Raw genomic sequence first — 20235 nt, forward strand, 5'->3', positions numbered from 1 at the left:
GCTCAAATACTCCGATCCCTGTTTCCGCATTGGTTCTGGAAGCATCAGTATACCAAGTCATGGTATTGTCTTTTAACTGCTGGGCAGACGTTTCTCTCTTCCAATCCTTTTTATTGCTAATACTACATTGAGATGTTTCTCTCAAAGTTGTACATTCTTGGCATGTCATCCACTGGGAGTTGCAGGAGTTGTATTTCCTTTTTGAGGGTGTTCCAAGCCCCTGATCTGACAATTCTTCCAGTACTGATTCCGTTAGTGACCATTCTAATCATTGTCGCACTGGCATATCTACCAATGACAATGTGCAGTGGTGTTAGATCTAGAATGACCTCCATTGCTGCAGTTGGACAGGTTCTCATGGCTCCTGTGATGCAAACGCATGCTAGTCTCTGGACTTTGCACAGGTTTAGCCTTGCCGTCCGTTGCTCTAGTTTTGTGACCAGGCAACTGCTCCATAAATAATCATGGGTCTTACTATCATGGTATACATCCAGCGCAAAATATTAGGGGAACAGCCCCATCTATTTCCGGCCAGTCTTCTATATCCATCTCATGAGAGACTTTGTGGCTTTTCTGGTAATGTTCTTAATATGCCTGTTTCAAAAGAGTTCAGAAATTCATGTATTCATGTATACAGGGTCGGTCATAAAGTCGTGGCACATCAAAGTTTTATTTTTTTTAAATATAATCCTCTGTATATTATAGCATATTTCAATGATTTCTTCAATTCCAAGCAAAAATCGAAATACACACAATGTACTTCCGACCAACCGTTTCCGAGTTATTGACTTTTGAAAATATCACTTAAACAATTTGATTTAATTAATTTTGATATGTTCAGTTTCATTTAACGATACCATTCTGCCAAAACTGTGATACCTAATAATATCTGACATTAGTTCTCAAGTTAGCATTTATAGATTTATAAAATGAGATTATATCAAGTCTGGAAATTACAAAATTAAAGTTTAACATTTTAATTCTTCAATTTATGTATATTGTGTATTACGTTTATTGCTTAAAATAGAAGGAAGAATTGAAATATGCAACAACAACAACAACAACAAATAAAGCTTTATTGTGCGAGTAAAAAGCCAAAATAGCTTCATCGACAAAGCATTTACAAAACAAACAAAAGCACAAAAAAAACATACAAATAATAAAAAATATACAATACAAATCATAAAATTAAATAAAATTAAGCCATTAAAATTACAAATAGAACATACATGGACAAATGCATAATATACAGTGGGTTCTATTAAAAAAAATGAAACTTTGATGTGCCACAACTTTATGACCGACCCTGTATACTTAAATTTACTAGTAGCTAATAAGCATTTAAAAACCCATTAAAACAGTATCACACTTTCGGCAGAATTACATCATTAAATGAAACTGAACATATCGATATTAATTAAATCAAATTGTTTAAGTGATATGTTCAAAAGTCAATAACTCGGAAACAGTTGGTTTGAGGTACCTACAATATGTGTACTTCGATTTTTGCTTAGAATTGAAAGAATAATTGAAATATCCAATAATACACAAGGGGTTCTATTTAAAAAAATGAAACTTTGATGTGCCACGACTTTATGAGCGGCCCTGTATACCTACATAAATTTATTACTCGCCAATAGACATTTGAAAACGCTATATAATTTTTGTATTTAACTTTTTGCGGTATATTTTACCGAATAATCGACCTTGTATATTTTATCTAATAATCGACCGTTTCCATACATAAAAGCGACACTGTATATAAATTTTTGGATGGGACCATGATATTAGGAAATTAGCAGGGATAACTTGTGCCAGCATAGCCGCATAGCCAACAATAGGTCCAACTAGAAGATGAAGATCATATAAATTTTTATCCCCGAATTTAATGCTAAATAATTTTCGTTGCACATCATAATATGACCACCAGGAAACTCCATAAGACGACGCATGGTGTCATTGATAACGCGCAACAAAAGTTGTTTCAAATTCTCTTTATATATATATTCCTAATCATTACAAACACACTTCTTTTCATTTCATGATTTTTGGTCAAATAGGGTTCAAGAATTACAATGATCGATGTTTACTAATTTACTTATCTAATAGTCAGTTGATACTTCAAAGTAGTATGGGTACCTATCTGGATACTAGGGTAACGAAAGCAGATGAAGTGATCAAACGAGCTTCATCAACGACATTCATATTCCCAGACATTTTCTACGGCTGAGAAATTCACCGGGCGGTGACAGGCGGAAAAGTTCATAGTCAATCAAAAACATTCGTTAAAATTCACAGTAGACATGACAAGCAAAGACAAAACGACAATCAAAAATGTACTTGGATTACTGATAGTACGAGAGCTAGCAACGTCGGGAAAACAAGTATTTTAAGAAAGCTGGCTCTTTAATATATCGTTTACTATGCTCTCTGGAACAGCATGCCGCCCGTCTGGCTACCGGCAAAAGCCGGCAAACGTTGCGTTCCCTACTGTGCATTGAAAGAAGATGCTATATTTTTATTAGTTCTTTAAATTCTAGTATTGAATATAAAGTCTCCATAGCGCAGCGCGTAGAGGTTCCGCCTATCAAGCGAGGAGTCGAGACCGGGTCAGGGTAGAACCTCTACGCGCTGCGCTATAATATAGAGACTTGTTCGACTTATATTCAATACTAGAATTCAACGGACTAATAATTAAAGAAATATAGAATCTTCTCCCGATGCGCAGTAGTGAACGCAACGGGTATCGACAGCCAGATGGGCCGCATGCTGTTCCAGAGACAGTGGCGTAACAACAGACTCACGGGCCTGTGTGCAAAAATTTTACCGGGCCCCCTATTACACCTACATATTTCAATACTTATATACTAATCTGAATAATATACACTCATATTATAGGTTAGAAATACCATTATCAAATTAATTTTTATATAGTATTATTTATTACTGCAACACATAATATGTAACCCAAAACATAAAATATCAAATAAATAAAAAAATAAATAAAAACCAAACAAAAAACAACAACAAAACTAACTAAATTAAAATAAACAATGTAAATAGGAACATGAACATCTTAAAAAAAAGTATTGGGAATTGCCGTCATAACCAGCACAGGTAATCGCGATATTATTTGAACCAAGAACAAATTGAATTTAAGTGCTATAGCAATTTATTTATGCCCTTCGTATGCAGGGTGCGATAATAAGATAAGATTTTTTTTACGAATGTACGACCTTGTACCTACAGGGTATCCCATTTTCATGTTTTGTTGATGAATGTGGAACATCATGAATAGGTAGTTATGTGGAACATCATGAATAGGTTCACCCCTATGAATAGGTTTTCACAATAGTCGGCTACTTTTTGACAAAATGAGAGATGCCCTAATAGGATTTGTCATGGCCCTCTTCTGAATGTAGAATGTAGAATGTTTAGGAGGGGAATTAATCACCGCGACCTTATAGATCTATTGTGTGTTTCCCTTTCTTGAGTTATAACGAGTTATAACTCATCATACAGTCTCAGGGCTTTAAGAAAAGCCAGTATCTGAGACGGCTCCACAGAGGCCAGCTCTCCATCCTCGACATCAGACGTACCAAGGTTCATGGCACGAATGGTCGTCGTCTCGGCGCACTCAGTGATAAGGTGTTATGGTGTTTCCCCATTTTCCCCACAAAATCTGCATTCGCCGTTGTTTCTCAGTTTCAGCCTACTGAGATGTTCGTTGAGGAGACAGTGTCCTATTAGAAACCCCGTGACAATCCGAAGATTGTTTTTACTTAAATCAAGGAAAACCTTTGATTTTTCTCGGTCATAAGTTCTAAGGAACTTTTTCGAGTGTCTTAGACCGTTGGAGGACACCCATTCAAAGTTACGGATGGAGTCTTCCAGATTCTTCAGTTCCGCTTTCAATTGGTTTCCGTTTGGAAAACAGAACTATTCTGGTTCAGTTAGTGGTGTGTTCGCTCCTTTTCTAGCTAGATCATTTGCTTTTTCATTGCCTTCTATCCCTTGGTGAGCAGGCACCCAGAGTAGGAGGACTTTATTTTCTTTGCCTAATTTGTTGAGCTTCTCTAGGCATTCTTTGAAACTTCGAATTGATAGTTACTGAGTTGATCGCGTTAAGTGCTGCTTGACTATCGGCCCTCTTCTGAGCTACAGAGTGATTTTAAAAAAGTGGCAGTTTCGGGCACCTATCGTAACTCAGCTGCCTTATCGTCCCCTTAATACAACCATTAGGTAACTAGAGTTTTTGTGATTTTGAGTTAACTAGTTGGCCAGTATCATTTTTCATGCTCTTTTTGATGCTACAACTAGCTTAGTTCTATTTCTATTCGATGGTACAGAAATCCAGTGACAATACAGCAAATTTCCTTTTTGTCAAATTTAATGCTCTAATGAAAAATCACATATTTCCAGTTATTTTTATTTTGCAAAATAAAATGGAAAACACAGCTACAAAATTGCACAAGAACAAGAAAGTGTAAAGTAATAAGTTATTTTCGCGATAGCGTGTGCTAGTTAAGTAGTTAAGAAGACATGTGATAGATAAGAACTTAGTTCGGGACTGCCCGATTCTACTTGATTCGCGATAGTATGTGATAGATATGGAAATGCGGCCCGGTCCCCCCGAGGGCCCGAGCCCGTGTGCTTCGCACACACGGCACATCGATAGTTACGCCACTGTCCAGAGAGCATATAGTAAAAGGTATGTCAAAGAGCCAGCTTTCTTAAAATACTTTCGAAAACTAGCTCTTAGACTATAACAGGGCATCCTAAGCTGATGGAAGTGACGGGCGAAGCAATGTGCAGATCTTGTCAATCTGGAGAAGAAACGACAAAACACATTTTATATCGGGGCGACAGCCTGGAAAATGTGCAGTTCTTTATACTAGGCAATGATAGGTCATTGACAAAGAGTGACATGAAGGGATTAATTTCAAAGTTGCTAGATTTTTTGAAAAGGATATGACTGGGAAATGTAACCTAAGGATCAGAAGAGATCCACAATATAGTGTAGGTCTGGTCGCAGTGGAACAGGTTACTTGCTACCTCAAAAATATAATCTAATCTACTTCAAAGTAATATGAATATTTATATTATTTATATTCAACTTTTAGCATAGTCATTGTTTTTTGATAACACTCATAAATAACTAATAAAGTTAAAAAAACTTGTAATTTATTAGATCATGTCTGGATAACAACACTTAAGTAATAATAATACAAGTATGTAATGTTTCAATCAAAACGAGAGATTGAAAAAAATTGGAAATATTGTTGCGTTTTAATTTTTAATAGAAATATCTATGTTGTTGAGGTGTATTGTGCAACATACGTTCTTATAGACAAAATATACTAAAAAACTAATTATAAAGCTGTTCAAGCGGTTCCAATTAATTGAAGGATGCAGATAAGATAGATTGTAGTAACTATATAACTATACGATATGAAAAAAAATCATAGTCGTTTTTGTTAAGTTGAAAATATGGGAAGGTGAGTGAAACATTCCTTATGGCCTTATTTTATTTCCTAATGTAGTTTATATAATTATGTCACATGTCAATACTATCATATATGTACTATGTCACAAATAATATGCTTTATATCATACTGTATTATAAGACCCGAGGTGCCCGGTGGCATAGAGGTACAGGCTCTCGTCTACCAATCTCAAGGTAGTGGGTTCGAATCCTACACCCGGCATTACATCAGCCGACTATTTTTATTAAAATAAAAATAGTTTGGGTACCTAGGTCGACTCAGCCTTAAATAAATACTTGGGATTCATAATCCTGAGGTAATAATAGGCGGCTGAAGCGTAGTGCTAGCCACATTACCTTCCTTGTATACCGAACGGCTCACTCCCAAGGCGTTAAACGCTATACGGGAGCTATTATTATATATTATAAGACCCACCTTTACATATAACATACTTAATTTCAGTCTGGAAAATGAGATTTTACAACAATAATTCCGGATTTTTTTCCGGACTAAGCTTGTAATTGTTTAGACTGGTGACTTTTTTGGTCTCAACTCTCCTGTAGCCTATATATATATATATATAGTAGATTTCTACATAATTTCCTACAAAATAAGATTTTTAGTACTTGTTGACCCTATTTTATCAGCTTTTTTAAAATAATTTAATTCATTTGACTTTTAAGTGACTCGACGAATATAAGACTAGAACAGTTGCGTTGCGTGGATATTCCAAAGCATTCTGCAACAAATTCAAGTTTTATGTCAGTACTGACAATATTCCTACCAGTTCCCAATAGTATCCAAAAGATACATAGACGGATTAAAAAATACTCACTTATTCTAAAAACATAAGTTTTGTCCAGAGAGTTGAAATGAAGCATTATACAAGTCATTCGTTCGCTTAACTTTTAAACACCCTCTATACTATGCCTGAAATGTATCACGAAATCGGAAAACATTTCGATCACTTTTCTACAAAATTTTTATAACAGCAAATTAATTGAGTGAGCACATAAAAAAAATTAAACAAAATATGAGTAGCGGAAAAAGGGGCCAAAAAACCCTACATATATGCTTATTCTCTGCATTAAGTTCATCAGACCGAAGGGAACAGCCATTCGACGACCGGTTTCGGAGATTTTTGTCCATCGTCAGGCCGACTTTGCTGTAATATTGGATGAAGCAAGCATGTTTGTCCAGTAGGCCGCTGGTTTTAATTTTGGCGGTACGATCTGTGATTGTCACAGCTGCCGCTAGATGGCGTAAAGCGTCTAGCACTCTCGCCATAGTAGTACGTTTTGTACTCAAATGCTATTCTCTGCTTTTCGTTGGTCAGATCGAGGGTTACAGCAAAGTCGGCCTGGCGATAGAGAAAAATCTCCGAAACCGGTCGTCGAATGGCTGTTCCCTTCGGTCTGATGAACTTAATGCAGAGAATAAGCATATATGTAGGGTTTTTTTGGTCCCTTTTCCGCTACTCGTATTTTTTTATTTATATATACCCTACCTAAGCCTTCTTAGCTCCATCTACGGTAACGTGGATGAAGCAAACATAAAAAAAAATTGTTTACGACTTATTAAAAACACATAAAATGATTAATACAAAGTAGGTTTTACGATCATATAAATAAAAATGTTATAAATCCACACCTCGAATACTACCACAAATAACACATAATTATATGTTATCTGTGATACTACTGTTTACTATACAGGTTGTTAACTAGACAGTTACTTCTAGAGGAACAGTATGGCAATACTACCTATTGAGAACGCATGCACTTATAGGGTTTTCTGCCGACACGTCGCGTCGTCTATCGACGAGCGAGCCGTGGTTGCCACATTTCAACAATAAAGCTCTTGCCGCGAGTAATAAACAAATTAACAACCTGTATATATGTTTTAATGACAAAATACCATTAATAGCACACAATCTTGCTGTATTAATTGTTATTCTAACAACCCATTTTTTGATAAAATTATTAAGTACAAATAAAGTAATTTATGTACAGATAATTAGCACAATAATTATTATTCAGCAACTATTAAAATTATAAAATAGTAATTATTATTTGTTACAGGAACGCCAATATTTTTGTAGTTTTTGCACTAATTGCTGTGAGTCTGAAATGGACCGGGGCAGATCACCAAGAGTACCCTGGTACTGAAACAAGACCAGTTCTGTCCGATTCTGAAGCATCCAGGTATACCCAGGAGACGGTTTTTGGTGACTGGGGTCCACAGCTCATCGTTGTTCCCGATGTTCCAGATTATACAGTAAAAGTTGGAGAGTCTATACAGAAAGTGGTTAATCAAGCTTTCCTGGATGGTGGTGTGGACAGGAAGTTTATCAAAATCGAACCTGGAACTTACGAGTAAGTCTTATTTAATAATAAAATCGCTGTAAATCTTTACTGTGTTAATGTCTAGTTTAAAATCTCTAAAAAAAATCGTGTTTCTGAAAACGTTCTATTCATTTTTAATCCTTCTATAATTAGTGTTAATTTTTAACGAGTTTTAAGTCAATTTTCAGTAAATGACGTCTAGAGATTGACCTCGCCAAAATTATCATCGACTGTTATTCCCCAGCCGTTCTCGAAGCCATTTTTTTCGATTATACGGTCTATTCATTACTAATAAAATAGAGGAATTTGCTTAGAGAAAAAGCTGAACATACAATACAATATTAATCAAGACCTTCCCCTAGTACTTGAAGCAAACTACTTATTGTGTTTTGTTTGTACTTGAAACGTATAATATTTATACTTGACGGTGATGTCTGAAATAGATAAGTCAAGATAACTCACAATACTCTTTAATGTTGATTACTATCAAAAAACTAAAATCGCTACTACTTTTAATTAATGAATGAGAAAAAGTAAATAATTTTAAAACACATTATGAATTAGTTATACCGGGTGCGTCTCAAAGTGGCTCACCCCTATACCTTTTTAATTTTTTCAGATAAAAAAACGATACTTGGTATGTTAGTATATGAAATAAATTTGTATTGATTAACGTATTCACTTGTTTTTGGTCACTTCCTGTTTCACCGGAAATCACTACAACTTTTGATTTTTAAATGGCACTCTTGGTATATTTATACTTTATTCGATAGAAATAAATCAATCTATTCAGAATGTCATTTTCTATCGACTAATTATGTCAACTTTTGTCATTTTCGCTTCAAAAAATCGTATTTTAAATTTCAATCTAGAGTGTCATGGCTGTGTTAACAACACGATTTTTTTATCAAGGAGTCTTGGAAAAATAGATTTAATCGTCTAATGTTTGTCGTATCTTGTCCTGGCCGGTTAAGAGATGCCCAAAACCTTTTTTTAATCATATCTCATATCTCATTTTTTCAAATGGAACAAGGGTGGCTCATTAGAGCATTTTTTACGGATAATTTGGTACCACACACTTGGTATTTTCAGTTTGCCGTAATGAATCGCATGTTACAATTTCAAATAAACCGTTTTGCGAAAATGTCTAATGTTGACATATGATATGTCATTCTATTCAGAGTGTCATTTTCTATAGAATAAAGTAAAAAAAGAACGAGGGTTTCATTTAAAAATCACCTCTTGGTTACGTTATGCAGTCACATCCATTCTCAAAAGTCTAGTAATTTGGAGACTGAACCCCAAATTAGCCTAGTATAAAGAGCCGCATATTTTCCATTTAATAGACATAAACTATTTCTAAAATAAACTCTATATTGCTTGCATATTTTATAAAAAGGATTACAGTAAAAATCTCATATAGAATACTTTAAAATGGAGCAAAATATAACACTAATTTACCACAATACATCAAAAACATTTTACTTTTAGTAAACACCGGACGCGCGTTTCGCTAACAGCATTAGCATTACCAGCAGATTATTACTAACCAAAGTAGTCTACAATTGATCAAACTATCGCTATATCCTACGTAAACATATAGGCGCTCGGTTGATACTGACCAAGCGTGATAAACTTAGCGAAACGAGTCAAAACCAATCGAACGTAACAATTAATTGTCGAGACTAGAGCAATAATAGAGAACTGAAAGGAACTTGGACCATCATCTCTATTCATATTATCTTTACATTTATTTATTATGACGCTTTCATTAAGTATCTAATATTGTGAAGTGTAATACTTAATATAGAATTGTTCTCGAACACTGTTTCACACTGTATACTTTTTTTTCAGAGAATTTGTGTACATTAAAGGCGATGTCCCTCTGACAATCTACGGAGGAGGAAACTCCGCTGAAGACGTGATCATTGTCCAAAACATAAGCGCCAGCATCCAAGCAGAAGGATACGTGAATTTGGTCAATCCAAATGGCGAACGTTATCAAGAAGGCGATTCAGCCTGGGACATTTACAATGGATGCGCAACCAAATCTGGAAACTTGGGAAGCTGCGCTACGGTGCTCTGGATCGAGAATGATGAATTTATGATGACATTGGTTACGGTCCAAAATACCGCTGTCGATGTTCAAGGTATCGCTGTTCAAGTTGATGCTGACAAGGTAAAATCTGCTTAGAATTCAAATTTGTTAATTTTTAATTGATATTGGCGCAATCTAGGATTGTTTTCTTTTCTGTCTTTTATATTAAAACCAAAGAATATACCTAGCTAGAAAAAGAATGGACTCTGCCATACTGAAAAATGGTCCTACAGAAGTGGCGCCATCTATTGAGTTGGGCTTGTTTTAAATGGATCGTAGCGCGGGCTTTTTAAATGAGCTTATTTATTGAATTTTACTCTAAAATATATATAATTAAATTTGATTATTAAATCTTATTTTTTACACAAATTCAACAATACTAATAACAAGTATCGTTGTGATGTGTAAAAAATAAGATTTGACAGTATAATTTATACAATTATTAAATAAAATTAAAGCCAAACATGTTAAATATTATTTATTATTTAAAGATTTTATTTATAAGTCAAATATTTAAACATCGTTTATTATAATAAAACAAGACCAACGTAATACGCCCAAAGTTTTGTAAATGGAGTAAATATAAATAGGTACTAAAATGATGGCAAAAATAAAAGACTTACATTATATTTTTAGGGCCACAAACAAAAGGAATTGTCTAATTAAAACACATATAACAAATTATAGTTTGAAAAACATTTTGATAATCATTTATTTGATAATATTATGATTGGCGCTATGACAACGACATATGACAATGACCGTTGGAAACTATGGAAACTACAAAAAAAGTCTGATTTAACGCCATCTGGCAATAACTAGTAGCAACTTCTTAATCTAAAAATTAATTGCACCTATCACCTATTGGCTAGGGCTGGAACTATTTTATTTGAGATTTTCGTGAAAACGGTGGAACCGCTTTTGCTATTTCACTTTCCCGCCCCTGATTAAAACTGATGGAAGATGACACGGATGACACTTTGAATAGAATGACATATCGTATGTCAACTTTTGACATTTTCGCATATGGTTTATTTGAAATTATAACATTTGACTCGAAATACCAAGTGTGTGATATCAAATTATTCGTAAAAATGCTTTTTCCAAATATGCTAATGAGACACCCACGTTCCATTTGAAAAAATTGAGATACGATTAAAAATACGATTTGGGCCGAGTCTCATCTATTAAGGTTGATTCTAATTATACCTTCCGTTTCCATTCCATATCCATTCCATATCCGTTCAGTATTTTTTATTGTATTGACGCTATACGTAAGCTTCCGTTCCGTATCAGTTCCATACTTTTTATTGTACAATATATATAATTACGAAAGTTTTATTTTAAAAATCTGTATCTTTTAAAAAAGGTAATAGATTTAATTAAGAGGAGAAAGAATAAATAAATATCAGCAAAATGTTAACAGAGCTGGTACAAAAATGTAAGAACTTGACAACGCTGTTTCCGATACGCTTCAGTCGGTCCGCCAAAAAAATGTATGGAAGGAAAGGATATGGAACGGAAGGGAAACGGAACGGATAGTGTTCATTGTACTATTCATTTACATGATATAATATTTCATGTAAACGGAAGGTAGCTGATACGGAAGGTATAGTGAGGATCAACCAGCCAGGACAATGCATGAAAAACATAAGACGATCAAATATATTTGTCCTCTTGGAAAAATTTCCTCGATTAAAGATTATTGTTTTTAACTCACAGCTATGGCAATCTTGATTGAAATTTAAATACAATTTTTTTAAGCGAAAATGGCAAAAGTTGACATGTTATGTATAGTATTTTTAATACCCATTTAGAATAACACCATCCTTATTTATTATTAATAAATCAGTTGAAACAAAAAATTACCAACAAAAAGGAACGTCGATAACTAATTTGTTAGATGTCACGTTTTTAAAGTTACGTCAAATTTTGATTTCATGTTAATGTCATAATGTAAAATAAGATATAAAAATAATAAAAATGCGATATTCTGATGAATCCAAAATACTTATACTTAATGTAGTAAATTATTTTCAAAACGATTTAGGATCTCAATTTAAGGCAATTCAAAAAGCGTCCAAAGCACTAAAAGTTCCAGTTTTTCATGCGGGTTCAGATGGTTCAAGAAGCCGCATACGTTAAGTTACTAAAACGGCTGGTACCTCTAAATAGGTATTAAAAATACTATATATATATAATTTTATTCAGAGTGTCATTTTCTATGGAACATATGAAAAATACCGAGGGTGCCATTTAAAAATCAAAAGTTGTAGTATTTTCGAGTAAAACAGTAAGTGACCCATTTAATAAGTCAATCAATCCTAATTTATGTCATATGCTAACATACCGAATCTCGTTTTCACTATCTGCACTTTTTTATGTCGTGACTTTGGCTTTGTCAACATCAATCAGTTAATCTGAGAAGCTAATTTGGTGTTTATTTATAAAATTCTAAATAATATGACTCCTACGTTTTCCAAATAACAGTTTGTTAAAAAAAGTGACACGGGATCTTTACTAACAGGACATGAATATCATGAACGGAAATTTAAGAGCAATTTTCTAATCAAGTCAAGTTATTTGTCAGTGATGTGATTTTACTAACTATATTAATATAAAATGTTTGTCTAATGTAATTAATCCACTAATTATTTATCTAAAATAAATTTTTCCTTAAGAATTACTACTTGTAGTATTTGGTTGTTGGTTGGTTTTGACCGCTTGTTGAACTACATTTAGCAAAATTGTCGTTTTGATGTTTGATGCTACTTACTGTGAGACCCTATCATCCGTAGAGATGGTACAATTGGGTGTTTAGTGTATATCCATTCGGTGGCTTAAAAAAGTGTGAGTGGATCGGGATGATTTTTTGAATTGACTACTTTTCTGATCACCTTTACATACTCCTAAGATATTATTAAATATGTTTTAATAATTTCAGAGATATTTATAAATAAATAAAATATATCCACCTTTCTTAAAAAAATATTAAAAATACAAGAAATGTCCTGATAATAATAAACTATACTAGGTATTTACCGAGGGGCAAACCGTTGCCAAAAATGGTGTACAATAAATACCAATTTTGGGAAAAAAGTACCAAAAATACCAAATTATTTCCAAAAAAATACCAATTTAGAACCAATAATACCAAATTAGTACCAAAGTCTGTCTTAAGCAACATGTTTAAAAATTTGTTTGCTGGCATTGATTCTAGGCTCGATTCTGGCTTATTCTCATCAGGTTCATTTTCGGGTTCATTTAGACAAACCATCATCGTTTCCTTAAGAGCTTTCGATATTTCTCCATTTTCCTTAAGAGTAGAATTTATTTTCTCTAATATCGAAATAAAGTTGGTTATAAGAGGTTGATTATACTGAAACTTTTCAATTTTTCTTTTATTCCTTTGCAAGCGGCTGTATTTTGTAGACTTCTAAATTGAATTATTGCTTGTTGACGGTAAGGTTGAAACGGCAGCTGATAATGGTAGTAAAGGGATAACATCGGGGAGATAATTATTATTGCTTGTGGATGGTATGGCTAAAGTGGTGGCTGATAAGGTTAGTTCCGAGGCTCGTTTAGTTGGGGGGATAATTACGCAGTCTAGTATATTTACATTAGGATTTCTTTGATTACAGGGAGCTTCACATATTAGATTAGGGGGTACAATTTTGCTACATGAGGGTTTGCATGCCTCTGTAATTTCATCGGGATTTTCCGTAGAAGGCTCGGTAGAAGGCTTTTTTAGAAATGAAGTTATTTTTGGTTGTGCCTCAGAGGTATTTGAAGAATTATTGCTTACCTCTGATTTAACCTCGGATTTAACACTGCGATTATTACTAATTTTTGGTATAAATAATTTATTTGTTATATCAAAATGCTTATCAAGTGTGTTTAGAAAATTTGAGCTAACCCAGCGTGCCTTTGTAACTCTTGTTTTTGTGGTTTTTGTAGAAGGATGATATTTTATTTGTAAAGTTACTTGCTTTTTACAAAAGCAGGTTATTTTGCATATTAAAGTCGATCCCGAAATCGAGTTTGCCTCGAAGTTTGCAGTAGAATTTGGAAGTAAAATTGATGTGCTAAAAATAATGTTTTTAAAGAGACTATTGCAGTTTAGAGTGCTCCAGAGTTCATCACCAATTTTTGACTTTAACCATTGCTTAGGTATTTTAGAAACTATATTATTTTCTTGGGTATAATCAGTTTCCAAAATATGTAGAGTGGTATCTTCTGAAAGACTTCCAGAACTAAACGATTTTGTCAAAGCACCTTTAGATTCCAGATATTTTTCAGTATTAGCTTTAGATTTAGTTGGGGCTAGAAATATAGATATTTTTCAGTATTAGCTTTAGATGCAAATGAGCTAGAAATTATGCAATCAGCTTCCCGGCCCTCGCGCGTCGTCGCACATGCGTCTGATCCAGCGTTGCCAGATGTCCAACAAAATACCTGTTTAATACCAAATAAAACCAGTTTATTACCAAATAATACCAAATTAGTACCAAAAATACCAAATTAGTACCAAAAAACTACCAGTATTGTCAAGTGCTTGTACAATAAATACCACCAGCGGTTTGCCTCTCGGTATTTACTATAGTTGGCCTGTATTTAAGTTTACTATAAATATCAAAATCTTAAACCATACAGGGTGCTCAAAATTATATGTCAAACTTTCTAAAATATAAAATAGCTTTTTTCGTTTTTTTAAATGGAACACCCTATATATTATTGTTAGATGGAGAATTAAAAAATGATTTTTTTTTGTATTAGAACTATTTCAAAAATTTTAACGGTTTCTAGGATATTTGTAATATTATGAGATTTTTAACAATAATTTCTTGGCAGTCACTTAATGATTTTTGTCTTGTATTTTGCAGCTGAAAGAGCCATATGTAATAAAAACACGAATATTGGCGAAACCGCTAAATAATCTAAAATACTATTACAGTTGAAGGTTGGAACCTTTGATATTACACAGCAAAATAAAACACTAAATCACCACAATACACCAAAACACTTTTACGCCGGACGCACGTTTCGCTAACCATGTTAGCATCATCAGCAGATGATTATAAACTGTTTCAAAAAGTTTATAATCATCTGCTGATGATGCTAACATGGTTAGCGAAACGCGCGTCCAGTGTAAAAGTAAAAGTGTTTTGGTGTATTGTGCTGCTTTAGTGTTTTATTTTGCAATCTAAAATACTTTAAGTACAAAAAATGTTAAATTTTTAATTCTCCATCTAACAAAGAAGTAATATACAGGATGTTCCATTTAAAAATACAAAGATAAATTATTTTATATTTGAGGAAGTTTGGCATAGAATTTTGAACACCCTGTTGGGTTTAAGATTACGATATTTATAGCAAAGTACAGAATAACTGTAGAAAATACCTAGAGAGTTTAGTGCTGAAGACAATGTCATGAAATTAGAATGTAAGGATTTTTTGCAAAATTTGGCATTTGTGATTTAGTGACATTTGTCGCTCAGTACAATAAGATAATACGATACAATAAGATAATATACTAAACAGAGAAAGAAGAGCAAGTCAGTAACGATTGGATTATTGGCTTTTTTAAAAGACTGGAGATAACGAGCATTATTTTATTTTAGCATTATCTCCTTTACTTCCTTCTTCCATTAAATTTAAACTTTTTAAAAATAACTATAGAATATATTTATATTATTTTCAGATTAATTTAATGTTTAACCGGTACTTGGCTGCACAAAACACTCTGTATTTGGGCGCCCATCCAGAGCAAAGGATTCATATTCATGGCTCCTACGTCGAAGGTCAAACAGATATCATTGTTGGACAGGGTGCTGCCGAAATACATCTTTCAACCGTGAAAGTAATTGGCAATGAAAATATCGAACACCCTGTTATATTTGCTCCTAGTACTCCAGCTACGCAAACTTTTGGATTTTTGGTATACAATAGTACTCTTACAGGTGATGCGAGTTATCTGGGATCAAACAAGGTGAGCTTTAAAATATGCATAATCACAGATATTAGTGATGGGCAAAACTGTTATTTTTAGATAACAGTTGAAACAAAGTTATTTATAAAAAACAGCTTAAAATAACAGCTTAAAAATAACAAGTTTCTTTATTTTACTGCTAAATATCTGAAAGAGTATGAGGCGGTCACCGCCAGGCGTATTAACGCAGTTGCAAGTTGCAACAATGACGTGCTCGGTGGTAGTATTTCCAGGGTGTCAAAACATTTCTAAATATCGATTGTTATCTAAAATACCTCTCTAAAAACGGTGGTTGTTTACAAATAACCGCTGTTTACAAATTGCGATATAAAAAAGCCAAAATTTCGCCACTCAGAATAAATAAATACCTAAATATTGAAACTTAATAAGTAAGTACTGAAACATACAGCGCCATAATATCTGGACCTCCGCCCGTTATGCTCGTAACAGGTTGAAAAACAATGTATCTAAAACAACTGATGCGTTATTCTCCAACCTGTTTCGAACCTCCATCGACAATCGACCGATGCAGCAGCGTTCCTTTCCCACTCCGATTATCTCGACCGCCGCCCTGTTATGCTCGTAACAGGTTGAAAAACAACGTATCTAAAATGACTGCTTCTCCAACCCGTTGCGAGCCTCCATCGACAATCGACCGATGCAGCAGCGTTCCTTTCCCACTCCTGTTATCTCGACCGCCAGGCGTTATGCCCGGGGTGCAACTTTCTTCAAGTTAGCAACCGATCGTTTAGAAGCGATGTCGAAGCCACATCGATACTATGTTCATTGCAAAACTATTGTCGCTCAAATGCTGCGAAATATGGTATCACTATCACACTCTTGCACACGTGTCTAGACTGTCGCCTCGCCACAAAGCGAGAAATCAGAATATCGCTACGAATCGATGTTGCTACTGAACATAGTGCATCAAGCTACAAATTACTTTGCTATCGCTTTGAAACATGAACAAAGTTGCACCACCGCAACTGTTTCAAAAAACCTGCTTCTTTTATATCCTATTATTTTTAAGCTGTTGAAAGAGAAAACCCAATACGACCATCGACGACATCGACCGAAGCAGGAAGCAGCTACGTTCGCCGTAGCGCATTCCCCACTCCGTTGTCCGTTGTCTCGCCGCCTGTATCGATGGTTGACGAAATAACATGTTTTCCATCCATACCAGTTGTTTTTGGAATTGCTTCGAGCAGCATAGAATTTCGTAGCGGTGCAGAGCACCGACTTCGTTTTTCGTTTCACGAGCGGCCGATTTCTACGTGTTGTTATTTTATATCTGTTATTTTTTAGAAGTAGTAACGGTTGCGTTATGTTATTTATAAATAATTGTTATAAAATAACAGATAGTTAAATAACAACCCATCACTAATGGATATACATGGTGGTCGAAATTGGTTTATTTTAACAGAGAAAACCTATTTCCTGGCTTGATAGAGCAAAGCTGTGTAGTTGTCATGGGCTTGATATATGAGACATTAAAGGGCCGTTTAGACTCTCATACAATTTGCGCAAACCAAACTGTACCAATAAATCGTAAAGTATAAACAGAAATCGTTAGTTTGTGCAGTTGAAAAATTTGGCTTCAGTAAAATCTGTTTCGTCTTGATTTTTAACTGATCGTTACCACGGGTTTTGATAGTCTTTTGGTTAACATTTAACGTCAAAATTTCATTATCGAATCTGTATTTAATTGTTAGGTGAGTTTTTAAAGATACTTTAATACCGCATGATCGAATAAAAACGGCGTCAGCGATGGCTATGAAATGAAGATCGCTGTCATTTTATATGTAAATTTATATGGGAAAATGTCATCGATCGTCATTTCCCAGCCAACTGGACGCCGTTTTTTTTCGATCATACGGTATTATATCTGTTTATACAATAGCTACAGATTTTAAACATATTTATATAGTTTAAGTACCAAGGCGAAAACAAATGCGAAACTTTTAAATGAGGTTACGCTATGTGTCTTTTTAAGTTATTTAAGACTCTATTAACGCTGTACTGTTCGGGTCGCTCTCAGGGGTCGGCTAAACCGGGTATGTGGCGAAAGGAAATATATATTATATTTCAGAAATCTGCCTAGGCTTAGCCCGATCTTGTCGTGTTAAGCCACATCCAAAATTCTAAACACACGTGCTTCGATTAAGGCTTGCAGAGCATCATTTGCGATAAAATAGAGAGCAATTTGTTACAAAACCATATAAATTATATATCACTGTAATCACAAAACTTCAATCTATTTTCGCACTGTAACGGAATTTTAAATTATATCTTTATTTTCGAGAAAATTTAGTCCAAACATAAGGAATATTTTGTTGATGTTTGACTATCAAAATCTTAAAAAATAAAGAAGTTGTCTAAAAATGTGCTGCAATGCGGATATAGTATAATCCTTTATCTTTAATTTCCTTCTTTATTTGTGTAAAAATACCTAGTCAGTTTTACATAAAACGTTAAATACCGAACGCTTATTTTGCTACTTTTTCGGACTAGTGAAATGAAATCTAGTCTAAATGAAATCTATGAATTAACTAGTTAAATAAAATCCGCCAGACAAATAGCACAAACTAACTGAATGTGTAAACTAAAAAATGTGTTTGCGCAAATTATCTGAGAGTATAAACGGTCCTTAATAGCATAAACTGCTTGTCTATACCATTCATTTTGAACCGAGATACAGGGTCTTTTTAAATTTTCGCCTATTTCGAAAATTCTCCATAACATTAATTTTGCGGAATAATGCAATTCTGTTAAAACATTTTTAAGTCTAGAAAGTAGGTTTTCTCTATTACAACAGATCAATTTTGACCACTCTGTACATAAAAAATAGAGTAGATTCACTCATATTTCTCTTTTTTTCTTTCAAGGTTTATCTTGGAAGGGCATGGGATTCTGGCATCGAAAAATCCGACGACTACGTTCCAGGTGTTTCCCCAAATGGTCAACTAGTAATAAAGGCTTCTCAAATTGATGCTATCACCAACGTAGAACAACCCTATGCTCCAACTTCTACCAGCGGCAGACTATTCTCAACTGATCTTAAGGAAGATAGAGATCTGGATGACAACACGCACAACAGATTCTGGGAATATAAAAATTATGGAGATAATGCTTGAATAACTATGCCAAAGAGTTTTTTGTTATGAATACTTGCCATAATGGAAAATAAACATAAAATATTTAATAATACACTTTTTTTTAAAGCATTTCATCTTGTTATCGATGGTATTCCCACCCAGAAATTGTTCACCACATACGACACGGAGTATTTTAGCTAAACGATTAGATTTTTACAAATTGTAAGTTTTGGGTACGTTGAAGGACAATTCGAGCTGCAATTTAAAAATGCTTTTACAAGATACAGAGTGTCCCAAATAAATAAAAAATATCAAAGTTGTATTTTTTTAAATAGAACACCCTGTATATTATTACATTTTTAGTTTCTACGATTAAAATAAAGATAAATTTGATTCAAGTTTGTCACACTTAAACCTTACCGTTTTTGAAATATATTAAATTTTGTGAAATTGCGGTAAAAATTTTAAGACTTCATTGCTCCAAGGGTATCAAAGTTTTTAATACCAAATATCTACTGAAGTTTAATTATTGATCAGTTATCGTGTTGCAATAATAAAAATAATACTACCTGATACAGAGTGTCTAAAATTTATTTTCAATAAATGCTTGCTTTTAACGGCAATAACTTGTTTAATTTAAATGGAACACCCTGTATATTTTAGGAAAATCAGATGCACAATTTAATTGTCTATCAAATTGTATCATGCTATTTTTTACCTATCCCTTCAAATTTTCGTAGGAAATGCATTTCCTTATAATTTAGACCTCATTTATCAATATACTCATGGAATATTGACATTTTAGATTGTTTTCAAAGCAACAAATGTACAAAATGTATAGGTGCTAAAAACGATAATATTACTAGGCCATTTGTATACGAAAAAATCTATATAAATCATTATAAAAGAGTAGGTATATCATTAATTAAATATATCATCATAATTTCCGCACAAATATTAATTAATTACATACTTAATTGTGTTAGTCAATAAATTATTCTAAATAAATGTTGATTTGAATCAGAAATCAATATAATAATAAGTTATGAAAATGAACGTCAATATAAATAAACATTCATCAACAAATGAAATAAAATTTTTAAGGTGTTACTTTTTACCACACTGTCTAAACACATACAAAATTCAGTTTTTTAGTATTTGGAGCAATTATTATTAATCAACGCAAACAGTCAATTAATGTAGTTTGAATACTGGAATCATA

At 33.6% G+C, this 20235-nt stretch overlaps 1 protein-coding gene across 1 annotated transcript; it reads left to right on the top strand.

Moving 5' to 3' along the window:
- The first annotated feature begins 5401 nt into the window (after nucleotides 1-5401).
- On the top strand, nucleotides 5402-19125 carry LOC115887551 (pectinesterase B-like). Its single transcript, XM_030907011.1, has 5 exons — nucleotides 5402-5498; nucleotides 7568-7861; nucleotides 9686-10010; nucleotides 15631-15918; nucleotides 18804-19125. Exons 1-5 carry the CDS (start codon nucleotides 5491-5493, stop codon nucleotides 19050-19052), a joined length of 1164 nt encoding a protein of 387 aa, XP_030762871.1. The 5' UTR covers nucleotides 5402-5490; the 3' UTR covers nucleotides 19053-19125.
- Nucleotides 19126-20235: the final 1110 nt, after the last annotated feature.

Source organism: Sitophilus oryzae, unplaced genomic scaffold, assembly GCF_002938485.1.
Source record: "Sitophilus oryzae breed Bouriz unplaced genomic scaffold, Soryzae_2.0 scaffold_577_pilon_pilon, whole genome shotgun sequence".
Taxonomy (NCBI): domain Eukaryota; kingdom Metazoa; phylum Arthropoda; class Insecta; order Coleoptera; family Curculionidae; genus Sitophilus; species Sitophilus oryzae.